Source organism: Formica exsecta, unplaced genomic scaffold (assembly GCF_003651465.1).
Source record: "Formica exsecta isolate Colony F162 unplaced genomic scaffold, ASM365146v1 scaffold66, whole genome shotgun sequence".
NCBI lineage: Eukaryota > Metazoa > Arthropoda > Insecta > Hymenoptera > Formicidae > Formica > Formica exsecta.
In genome coordinates this window covers 33,385-46,739 of record NW_021853422.1, presented here as the reverse complement: position 1 = coordinate 46,739, position 13,355 = coordinate 33,385, and the positions used below count along the sequence as shown (strand labels likewise).

Below are 13,355 nucleotides of genomic sequence, written 5' to 3'. Positions count from 1 at the left end.
TAAAAAGAACAATATTTTTGTCTACTAAAATATAAATTACGCTTAAATTTTAACAAATGTTGAAAATTTATCAAATTTATTTATATTTTTGTATAAAGAAAAATATATATTTCACGTATGAAATAACTGAAAATAAATCAATATTAATTCAAAAAAGTTGATACATGCATGGTGAATTGTTAAAAAGACAAATAATAAAATACTTACCGTCTTATGAGAAGCGGAAGATTATTCTTAATATAGAGTATAAAGTATTCTGAAGAATATAAGAGAATGTATGTGTATTCTCAATATTTATAATATAATTTATAACAAAATTTGTAAAATAAAATAATATCATTTATAATTTTTATGACATGTGTGTGTGTGTAATCTTATTATAAACTAGTCATGTGTATACTATTTACTTTGAAACAAAAGTAATATATTATATCTCAAGTAAAAAAAATAAAAGTATATAGCATAAAAATATATAGAACAAAGGTGTTTAGGTTTAATGTAAAAATAATACCAATATCCGGTTTTGCCAATTGTTTGCGTTTAAGTGGACGCGCAAGTGAGGAGCGCTTGGACTCAATCTTGGACAACGACGGGACAAACGACTAGAAACTTCGACAGGCAATTTAACGGCACAAAGTTTAATAAACGAGAACAAGAGATACACTATTTACAGTTATTTACAACAACCGCGCGGTAACACGTTCCGCGAGCAACGGATAACGCTTTTGAGCGAGATGCGCGAATCGAAATTTCGCTGTCCGCGAGTAACGGAGCGAAAGGAGCAAATTCAACGCGGAAACTTCGCCGAAATTAGTGCGGGTTTTCTCGATTTAAACAACGTGTTTGCGCTAACGACTTTGTGCGAAAAGCGAGTCGCTCCTTCCGCGTGCCACTTTTATAATTGCTTGCCCTTCTAGAAGAATCTCGTCGATTCGAGAGACTGACGCATCTTCCGGTGACAGTTTTTGTTGAACGTGTTTTGTCTCGAACTGTTTTGAGATTCTTCTTGTTATAATTATTATTGTTTCCGATGAGTCGGTTATTACCGGGCCTTTTGCCCGACCGCTAACTGGCGGCCACGGATTGGGCGCCAGTGACGTGAATTCACGCGCTGATTGGCGCTTGATGGTAATTGATTCGGAGTCTACAATTCGCGCGTGCTGCGCCATGACTCATTTCGTCATGACGCGCGGCAATTACGAGTGCGCCTACTTTCTCTCTTTATCGCGCTCTTATAATAAGTCGAATTGCAAACATCAATAATAATGATTATACTCAGCATATGTATCAATTATTTTTTAATACATATGTAAAAATATAACAATTAAAAATATAAACAATTAATAATTTATTATTCGCAAAATCAGATAAATTTCATACAAAATATGTAAAAAATAATTTATTCTTAAAGTTTTTGTAATTTACAAATTAAATAATAGATTTACAATTATATATTTCCATGATTTTCTATTAAGTTTAATATAAAAGTATTATTTGTAATCTTTTTTTTTTAAAGAATAAAATTCTTTTTTTTTTCTATTTATATCTTTCTTAATTCAAAATTGATTCTATATTTATATTAATAAATTTATATTGAAAATGGCTGTAATATGTAAAAATATATTCATTATATTATTATATCATTTGAAATAACATACTTTAATAGGCTATTAATAAATTGATAATAATAGATGATAGATAATAGGTCTATTTAGTTTAGTATCATTTTTAATGCAGAACGTAAATTTTTTTAAGAACAAAAGTTTAATAATAAAGATGTATATATAGTATATATGTATATGTGTATGTATATAGTTATATATATATATATATATATATATAACTATATACATACACATATACATATATACTATATATACATCTTTATTATTAAACTTTTGTTCTTAAAAAAATTTACGTTCTGCATTAAAAATGATACTAAACTAAATAGACCTATTATCTATCATCTATTATTATCAATTTATTAATAGCCTATTAAAGTATGTTATTTCAAATGATATAATAATATAATGAATATATTTTTACATATTACAGCCATTTTCAATATAAATTTATTAATATAAATATAGAATCAATTTTGAATTAAGAAAGATATAAATAGAAAAAAAAAAGAATTTTATTCTTTAAAAAAAAAAGATTACAAATAATACTTTTATATTAAACTTAATAGAAAATCATGGAAATATATAATTGTAAATCTATTATTTAATTTGTAAATTTATATATTATATTCATATAATATATTCATATTTATATTTTACGGTTTTCGTGTATGTCTTTTTTTTTAATTGTAGAATACTGTGTGCCAACAATTTAACATATTTTGCGCTAATTCCTTAAAACTTTATTATTGTTTGTATCTTATTTTGCATCTTTGGTAATTAGAAAATGCATGTTTTTTTCAATTTCTTAGCATGACCGCATTAGTGTTATTTATTTATTCCGTGATCAAATCTGCTAGTCTACAATTTATGCAATTATATCAACTTATATTGCAATCTTCTACGAAATTCAAAAAAATTTATACTTATTTTTCTTATTACCTGAAAGTTATATTTATTTGTTGTATATAACAGTTGCAAATAATATAATTTGTAACTATTTTATAGCTAAATGTATTAGAACATTATGTACGCAATATTATATTATAATGCAACAATAAATATTTCTTTCTACAATGATGGAACTGTAAGATACAAACAATGATAATAATTTATAGGAAATGTATCAACTTATATATGATTAGAGTTTAACTATATTTTTTAAGAAATATACGTTCTACATTGTTTACCTGTTATTGTTTACCTTTTAACGTTTTTATAAATACTTGTTGTTGCTTTTTCCAATCTATTTTTCTTCTTTATATTACTTTTATTCATTTTAGTTTTCTTACTTTGTGCTTTTTTTCTCTAACTCTGTTTTTCTATTTCCATATTATCTCTTCTATCATTTTTTCTCTTTTGTGGTAAGATATAAGATGGTGTTAAAGATAGTTTATTCCTTTTTAGTTTTTCCTTTACAGTCACGTTTAAATTTTACTTATTTGAAAAGTTTTTGACTTTTCTATAGGGTGCACCGGCTATTTTGTTAGCACGATTATTGTATCTCGTACGAGAATATAGTTTAACGCTGATCATATATTTCAGTGCTTGCAGCCGATGATTGTAGCATGCGTTGTTTTGATCTAACCATTCAGGATGTATTTTATTCGTTAAATCTACGCACTCATCTGTTATTTTATTCAAAATTTGTGTGGAACACCAATAATATTGCCAAGTTCGATTAAATGCTCTTAATTGCGTTTCGACCACTTTGGCAAAAAAGGCTGTCGGTCGTATTAATTTTGTAACAGTAGGGGCGTCTTCGTCTATATTTGGATATTCTCTAAATTCTATGTATTTTTCATTTTCTGTCGCGTCATCCATTGACGTTTTCATCATAATATTGCGGCAATTGTCGCCATTTGTTTTTGCAACGCTTCGTCGTGCTACATACCCAGCAAAAAATGCAATAGCATTTTGATCATAAATGTTTAGCGAATTTATATTTTCAGAATCTTCGACATAATCATATTCTTCTAGAATTTTTGTATCTTTCTCAAGCAATTCATCTTCAGGATCAATATCATGTTGTATAATAGTATGACTTTCACTCAGGAAATTTTCTATTGTCTTTACAAATTGATTTGGTGGATTAATGAGAGATTTGGTTTCTGGGCACTGAACATTACCCTTTTCACTTGTTTGTATATATCCTGTACAAAGTATATGCCTAAAAGAGAGCCGGATAATTCTTGCTGTAGGATTAGGATTAAATCCTCCGCGTTGCCTAAATTTGGAGAATAAATGTTCAACGGAGTCTTGATTGCATAATCCTGTAGCAAGTTCAAATGCTTCATATTGTCCTTCGAGATCTTTATATGTATGTAGAATAGCTTGTACTGTCACATTAAATCCTTTTAAACAAGGAATTTTCGATATTCTTTCTGATAATATAAACCATCTTGAGCTCCATGTAACAAAATCTTTTAATAAATCCTCAATGTCAGGATTTTTAGAGGACAAAAGTCGTTTTCCACCAAATTTAATATTAAGACTGTGTTGTGTCTCCGTGGAAGCACGGAGATTTTTGGGGCTCGTTGGCCAAATTAGAACTGGGAAGTTCGGGATCGTTCAGGGTCTTCTCGCCGTTTGTACCAAACTTGTAGTCGTATTAGAATAAAATCTTTTTATTTGAAGATATCAGCTTTAATTCTTCCTTTTTTTCTCGCTCTACAACTGTTTGGCTTATCGCGGTATAGAGTTGCTTAATGTGCCTGATATCGCGGCTGCCGTCGCGAGATCAGCTGGGACGTTCTCTATTATTAAAACGATTACAATTGTCCGTCTCGTGGTTACTTTTGTTAAGTTCGACTGTACTATATAATTGTATGACTATAACTGCTTCGTGTGATTTTATGATTAGGACTGCCTGGCGCTCCTTCGAGGTGGGTAGTTTTATCACCTCCTGTTCGATTAGTTTTCGGAGGAGATAGCTTAACGACAGGACTATAGGTGGTCGTGTCGCTCCATATATATATATATATACCAAGCTCGCTTGCTTCACCCCGCTCAACCTATCCCGCTTATTCACTCTACCTAATCGCTGTCTCTTTCGGCATGCGCTATCGCTCTCGGCCCACGCTATCTCTCTCGCAGTCCCCCCACGCGGAACCGACCGTTTCGCTTGGCTCTGCCGGGTTTCGCCGGCTCTCTCTACCTTCGGGCTGAGGTTTTGCTCAGCCCTTTCGGGTTTCGCCGACTCCTGTCACCACTCCTCGGGCTAAGGTTTCGCTTAGCCCTGTCGGGTTTCGCTGGCTCCTAGTACCTGTCCGGGCTTAGGTTTCGCCGGTTTCCGTTGCCAAGGCAGGCCCCGACGTGACACTCGGCCCTGCCCGCAATACCTAGCCACCTAACCTGACATTAGCTCGTAAGTGCATGTACATGCCGCGCTGTAGATATTCGCCGCATGATAGAGATAAGTCCGCTAGTTATAACCGCTGTAGTCATAAGCCTGCTAGTCTTAACCCTGCTAGTAATAAGACCTGTTCGTAATAAGTCCGCTAGTTATAACCGCGCCGTAGTGTAGTTCCAAGCGTCTGTAAAATGGACGTAGAGGCGCTGCTGTACGGGACCGAAAGCTATCGTACGAAAAACGCTGGGATGGCCGCTCTCAGGCTTCTCTCTGGTAATAAGAGCTGTTAGTAATAAGTCTGGAGAGGCAAAAAATGGCGGACTAGATCGGCCGTCTCACATTACTACTCTACTTTTACTACACTACTAATTGCTACTCTATAAATACTTTTCTTTTTTTGAGTGCTATATCTTTTGATCACGTCTCTACAAGGATACTTTTCTTTTTTTGAGTGTTATATCTTTTGATTACTTCTCTGTAAACCTGTTGATGGCCGTGTGACGAGTACTCGTCGGTGCCAACCCCCACACGAAGAAGAAGAAGTAATAAGTCCGCTAGCTCTAACCGCGCCGTAGTACTAAGCCCGCTAGTCGTAAGCCTGTCCGCTAGCTGTAGCCGCGCCGTAGCGCCGTAGTCGCATGTAAATAAAGCCGTTGACGACTGCACGCCGCACCTGTCTTGCGCTTCTCGCCGCTTTGCGCTAATCGCTGTGTGGCTCCGCTTTGCGCCCCGCACCCTGCTACCAGCGACACCGCTCAACGCACGACATCACCCGGCCCTGCACGCTGTATCTATCTATCTTGCTTTCAATAAACTATCTTTTCGCTTCACTCTGTGTTTTCGTAAGCTTGAGTCTCCTCTTCTCTCGAACCCGGACACCGACGAGCCGATCCGAGCGTCGAGCAAGGTGACCGCGTTACACAATGGCTATTATAATTATTGTTATGATTCCGCTTGTCGCCATTGGATAAGCAAATTGTTTTTGAACAAAGAAATTTTGTTCGTTGTCTTGTAGATTATTATTTAATTCTTCTAGTTTATTTTTTAATTTTGTTAGTTCTGTTCGGTGTAGCGTTACGTTTTCTAGTGTGTCGTTATCGTGCGTCTTGTATATCTGTAGAAGCGTGATATTTATTTCTGGTAAGTAGGTTTCTATGTTTGTTTCGTCTACTGTTTTTATTGACTGTATCGTCATATCTGTTGTCGTTAATTTACATTTTCCTTTTAATGTGATTTTTCCTGTATTTTTTATTATTCTTTTGTGTTCGTATCGATTATCGTATTGTATCGTTATCTGTTGGTCGGTCGCGGTCGCATATAACCATGTGTGCGCTGTTGTAGTTTTGTCCAGATCGCATTTTTCGAACTTACCAGTTGTGCTTTACAATTGTGTTGTGATAGTGTATACATTTGTATTTCGCACGGTGCGTTTTGATTCATGCGATATATCGGTATCGTATTTTCACACGTATATTTGGAATTTATTCCTATATAATTTTTTAAATCGCTTTCCGTTATTCTAAGATAAGTTAATTTTTCCTTATCTATGGCAATTATTTTATTATTTATTTCGGTTATAGTAAATATGTTATTATTCATCGGTACGGGAAATGTAATAACGTTTATAATATCGTAACTCGGTTGTGTAATTAATGGGAATCGCAATATGGTATAAATATTTCTTTTATCGTAAAACGCGCTTATTTTGGTATATTCTTCTATCGCTAGCCAATCTTCCGCGTGAACTTTGAACGGGAAATACATTCCTTGTTGTAATTGTTGCGTCGCTTCTTGTATGTATGTATGTATCCTTTATTCGTCCCCAATGGGGTTTGAAGGCGTTTTTTAGGAACGTACCCAAACCTTTACACTCCTCTACCTTCCTCTACATTTTCTATTCTTATTTAAACCCGACCTGGCCCTTTGCGACCTTACAAATATTCCTCCCTCCCCTTCCTCGTCCCACCATCTCCCTCCCACTTCCCCTCTCCCCACCTTCCCCTTTTCTCCCCTGTCTTCCCTCTTCTCTCCTTCCCGTCCTTCTTTCCCTTTCCGTTTCCTCTTTCCTATCCATATCCATTCTCTCCCTTCCATCCAGATCCTTTTGTTGCCTACTACCACGCTTCTTCCATACCCTCTTTCCATCTTCGCTTTTTCCACCATTCTCCATTTCCCCTCTTCTCTCTTCCTCTTCCTCCTTGCTCTCCTCCTTTGTCGCCTCCCTTACTCCTTCTACCTCTTCTCTCTTTCCTTTGTTCGGTCCCTACGAGATGGGGTGATATTCTCCTTTCTCTCCTCTTCCTGCTCTTCTTCGCTCTCCTTCTCTGTAGTCACTGTTGACCTTTTACCCTCTTCTTTCCTTCCTCTCTCTCTCTTTTCTCTCCATAGTCTTAATTCATTCCTTATTCCCCTCACTTCCTCTACCTGCTCCTTCATCAACTTCTCCATGTTCTCCGTCTTCTTCTTCCTTCAGTCTCTCCTCTCCTTTCGTTTCCTTCTCCTCTTCTCATCTTTCCAGATCCTTTTGTTGCCTACTACCACGCTTCTTCCGTATCCTCTTTCCATATTCGCTTTTTCCATCATTCTCCATTTCCCCTCTCCTCTCTTCCTCTTCCTCCTCGTTCTCCTCCTTTGTCGCCTCCCTTACTCCTTCTACCTCTTCTCTCTTTCCTTTGTTCGGTCCCTACGAGATGGGGTGATATTCTCCTTTCTCTCCTCTTCCTGCTCTTCTTCGCTCTCCTTCTCTGTAGTCACTGTTGACCTTTTACCCTCTTCTTTCCTTCCTCTCTCCCTCTTTTCTCTCTATAGTCTTAATTCATTCCTTATTCCCCTCACTTCCTCCACCCGCTCCTTCATCCACTTCTCCATGTTCTCCGTCTTCTTCTTCCTTCAGTCTCTCCTCTCCTTTCGTTTCCTTCTCCTCTTCTCACCTTTTTACACTCTTACTTCTTCCGCCTCCCTGCACTTTAACCTATTAAGTTCTACTGTCCGTTTCCTCTCCCTAACCTAGCTTTCGTCGTACTGTTGCGTCGCTTCTTTTAAATGTGTAATAATCGTTTCTATCGACATTAATTTCGGATGCATTGCTCCTTTGCGTATATATGTCAAATATTCGATTGTATGTTCCGCGTCGCGTATTAACTCTGTTATAACCGCGGTGATTATTATAAAATGTTCATTTATTTCGGCGCGTTCAGTATATACCGTTACCCGTTTTTGTAAAGTTTCTTATTTCGATCTATTATATTTTCTAATTTTTCAATGTGCGCTGTTCGGATTTGAGCAATTTTCTTATTTCTTTTGACAAACTTACAATATTTTTGGGAACATAATCTTTTATTGTGTGATAGCGATGGCGAAGAGTTATCACGCCAAGGACTTGTGAATTTAGGCAAGCATATTAAAAGAGCGCGGCGTGCGAAACATCGAACACTTGTTTGCGCGTCTTTTTTAAATAATATATACAGGGTGTCCCGCATTAGGGCATATGTGTATTAAGACTTTTTGACTTAGAATGACACAAAGAATACACAGTTTCAGTGTGGACATCACGTTGCGGGACACCCTGTATGTAATATATTTTAGATAATAAAAATTCTTACTAATACATCAGCGATGTTTTCAAAATACATCACTCAGAAATCCCATACAGCACACAAAGATTGCATACATATTGTAGCAATCTTTCACCGCAATATTGCAACTTAAAATGAACCATTTAGTATTGTTTATCGTTAACATCTTTCATGTAGAAATATTGCAAAAAATTATTTTATTATAATATTTTATTATTAAAATTATATAAAAATTGAATTTTGCAATATTTCCGAAATATTAATGTCATGTTGCTACAAGTGTGCTGGTACTTTGTGGCTCTATATTTCTGCAATGTCTTTGTAATGTTGCATTGCAATTTGCAACATTGCAATGTTGCTGCAATATAATCGCAATGATCTGTGCTGTATGGGATATTACGAATCCGAAACTTATAGAGTGCTTATTTTTTAGAATTATTTAATGAGATATAGTTATGCTATGTAATAACATAGTATTATTGTGGCAAAGAAATGTCTAGTGAAAATGTAAGAATTGGCAATGTTGCAAATATGATTCTTGAATGCATTCAAATATGATTACTGGTGATTACTGGTGATTCTCCTGAAGACTGTCCGTCTGTCTCTTCTGTAAAAGTTGCTATTTTCTTTGAATCTAAATCCTCCAAAATTGTATGAGCATAGTTGGAAGGTGGCACCTTGGAGTGTTTTGAAATATGGAATGGTGGATCATGTTTCGCACCACTGTTACAGGCCCATATGACTAGATTTGTATTTGCTGGGATCTTTGTGCCACGCCCAAACTTATAAAATATCTGACGATTGTGCAGACAAGCGTCTGCATGAACTATTTTCCATCCGCTCACATTGATTTCCGATTTCCCCATATTCTCAACTGTTACTTTAAATTCTTTCCGATCTGTTTTTAAAAAAATGTTGCTACCGCCACCCTAACAACACAAACGTTCAAAAGACGTCCAGAGGACATCCAGAGGATGTTTTACATTATTAATTTTTAATTTTTGTATAGATTTTTAATTTTTTATATTAATTTTTAAGTTTTAATTTTTCTATCAATTTTTTACATTGTATAATTCCGTGAATCTCATGTGAATTATATTTATTAAACGTTTCGGTTCGAAATTTGGACCATCTTCAGTAATTAGAGGCGGCCCCCTCCTCCATGTTTAACGTCGTGCTTAAAACTTTTAACTCGCTTCACCCGAGATTACAATTTACGTTGGAGGAAGGAGTCAATAATCGACTAAATTTCCTCGATGTCACCATTGTTACTAATAATGATGTGGTCGAGTTTGATTGGTTTCACAAACCTACTGTTGCGTTACAAAATTTAAAGGTCGTGCACAACATAGTTATATAGTATGAAAATATAGATTTAAAGCACAATGACATGGACACATGCGCACACGCATCTATCGAGCCGCATACATAGATCAGCGGTATTCAGAAAAAAACATGCGAAGTTCATGGGGTAACGGTCGCTAGGATACAGTTGGTTTTGTTATTAGCAATTGACGAGAATCCGAGAGCTCTATATAAAAAATAATCGTTGCGATCCGAGTCGTCTCCTAGGCGTAATCGCGACCCGAGTTTATCTCGAGGCATCGTTGCGATTCTAGTTTCCACCGTAAGTATCAATTCGCATCTAGCGCGGCGTAGGACTAAATTTAAGTCGATGGAAACGTTAAATTCGATGCGCACCGAAACAGAATCGGACCGATGACTTCGGTGGAAACCGCGGTCCTACGCCGCGCTAGATGCGAATTAATACTTCGGTGGAAACTAGACTACTGTTGCGATCCAGAGTCATGACTCGAGGCGTTGTCGCGATACGAGTGTGTCCGTTGTCGCATAAAATAATTTGTGAGCTCAGAGTCATTAATCGAACGTTGTCTTGCTACGATTTTAAAGGTACAATCGTTTACGAACACGAATGCTGTACATCTTGTATTAAACTTTAAAATACAGTGAATATACGAAACCACAGTGTGAACGTGAGTAGCGTTGACCCTGACATCATAACATCTACATTTTCAGGGAGATATCTCAACTTTGAATCACAACATCCATTTTGTCATAAAAAAGGCACGATCATTAGTCTTGTGGACAGAGCCTTTCATTTGTCTCATCCAAGATATCATAAGAAAAACTTTGAGTTCGTAATCAACACCCTATTGGAAAACGGATATCCGTTGACTTTGATTTTTAATGTAATCAACGAGCGCTTAAAGAAACTTTTTTTAAAAAATCATGACAATCATTCTAACTCTCATAACAATGACATAAACAATGACAAAAAATGCTCCTATTTTAATATTCCATGCGTGGCTGGTGTCGCAGATCAATTTAAACTTGTGACAAAAAACTCAAATATTAAACTTTCATACACAGGGATTAATAATCTTAAACGTTTTATAAAAGTACATAAGGACAAACTAGTCACAGAATCACGTAACAATGTAGTATATAAAATTTCCTGTAAAGACTGCGATGCATCGTACGTCAGACAAATTTGCAGACTTTTAAAAACCAGAATTAACGAACATTACCGCCATATATATCGTAATACACAACAACATTAGGTGATTACGGATCATAGACAATTAAGCCACGAATTTAATTGGACTAAAATTGATATCTTGGATGACGAATCGATTTTAGGGAAAAGATTGATATCTGAAATGATCTAGTAATTTTTTAAAATCCGTTTTAATCGACCATTTTCGGCAGGGAAGATACGTACGCGCCACCGCCGCGTAACCTGCATATTCTAGTAATATGCCAAAACTTACGCCATTTAAAAAGTCGCCATGCACATGGAGCATATTTCGTAAAATTTTGCGTAAAGCGTAACAAGCTTAACCAATAAGAGATCAGGCCTTCTGTTGTACAACAGAGCAGAAATACTAAATGGATTCTCGATTGGTTGTTATTATTTAGATGTATTGCTAAATACGCGCCATGAAAATGGGGTACTTTGCATGTATGAATGTGTGGAAGCGCAATGTATGTAGTCGTATGCATGGTTAAGATTGCAATAAATAATAGCATAATCTGTTGTTAAACTCGGAGTCGTTACATTTAATCTTTTTCGTTGCCTACTGGAAATTTTGAAGGTAAAGAAGGTAATTTTTTCATTATTTTTGTCACGTGCATTTAGTCCCTCTGCCCTAAAAGAACCTAAATTATTTATTTTTTAAATCTTTATTAGATTATAAGTATATTTGAAATACTCGTTTTTCGAGAGTTCATGGGATCTCTTGAATATGGATTCTAATCACATATTAGCGATTATTGGCATACGATTGCAGAAGTGGAGGAAGACAAAACAAACGCTTCAACGCCGGAAAGTTGGAAAACGGAATATATTGGAACTCATTGCACTATGGAAACTTCTAGTGAAGCGTGAAGAAGAACATAGTCAGAGAATATGGGTTCGCCCAATATTCACACAATTGCGAAGACATATGCAAGGAGCCAGTGACAATTTGGTCAAAGAAATGGAGCTACAAGACTTGGAAATGTTCTACAATTACTGTAGAATGTGTATAGAAATGTTTGATCAATTGCTGAATATTGTTGGGCTTCTCCTTGAAAAACAGATTGTTGTTCGAGATCCAATACCGGCACGTGCACGGCTTCTAGTATGTTTGCGTTACTTAGCCTCCGGTGACAGTATGGCCTCAATATCTTATGCATTTAGGATTGGAATAAGCACTGTTCCAAAAATAGTATCTGAGACATGCGAGGTATTGTGGAATTCTCTCCACGAATCTGTAATGCCACCGACAAACGAAGAGAGTTGGTTGAGAATCGCGGATAAGTTTGAGGAAAAATGGAATTTCCCGCATTGTATATGTGCGATAGATGGGAAGCACGTTGTGATTCAGGTGAGTTCTTTTTTAGAATTTATTTTCTATTAATTTGTATTGAGAAGTGCTAAAAGATTAATCTCTGACAATTAAACTTTTCTGTTTGTCTTGCCAATATGCTATTATATTGTGCACGCCAGATCTTGCTCAGTTCGTGCCGACAATCTGATGCTAGTCTGTCAGTCATGTCAGCAAGCTTTGCTCGGTTTCCACCGCCAATTTACTGTCGGGTTATGTCGGCAACCTTTGCTCAATTTTTGCCGTCAATCTGCCAGCTTAATCGGTAATAACAACTTTTGTACCCAATTCGTAGCCTTTTTGCTGATAATAATTTGTAGCAGGCCTTGCCAAAATCTGTTAGAACAGACTTGGCTAACTGGGTAATAATATACTTTTGAATCTATCATATTTCCATGAAAATAATAATGCTAAAACGTTAGCAAATCCTAAAGTAATTGTTACAGCTAATATCTTGTATATTCATTAATAAAAGAAGTTCAGTTAAATGTATATTTATTCAACAGTTAACATTTTAAAATATACATCATATATTATTATACTTGATGCGTACACACCCATAACACTATATTCAGCGCTTAACTAATCTCACGCGTTCGTTTGTACTTTTATAGTAATGTGTCTGCAAGCAAAATCACATTTTAAGTTGACGTACAATTACAATCTTTGGTCCACTTTAAGAAAAAACAAACTTTCTACAGTAGATTAAAACATTAAAGTTTTACCGTATTTATAAAGTCCCAAAGATGCTTTCTGTAGAATAAAAAAATAAACATATAATATCAAAGTATACAAAACTAAAAACAAAACTGGAGTTTCGAACGATTATGTAATGCAGTCTTATGACTCTTTAAAGAAAAAAAGCAACCATTGTGCGGAAATTAAAGAAAATGATAAAAATGGTGTATGGTCACTT

The 13,355-nt window shown here is 35.6% G+C and overlaps 1 protein-coding gene across 1 annotated transcript; it reads left to right on the top strand.

The window, feature by feature from the left end:
- Positions 1-11,773: 11,773 nt before the first annotated feature.
- On the top strand, positions 11,774-12,701 carry LOC115242942. Its single transcript, XM_029819570.1, has 2 exons — positions 11,774-12,439; positions 12,597-12,701. Exons 1-2 carry the CDS (start codon positions 11,816-11,818, stop codon positions 12,699-12,701), a joined length of 729 nt encoding a protein of 242 aa, XP_029675430.1. The 5' UTR covers positions 11,774-11,815.
- The last annotated feature ends 654 nt before the right edge of the window (positions 12,702-13,355 follow it).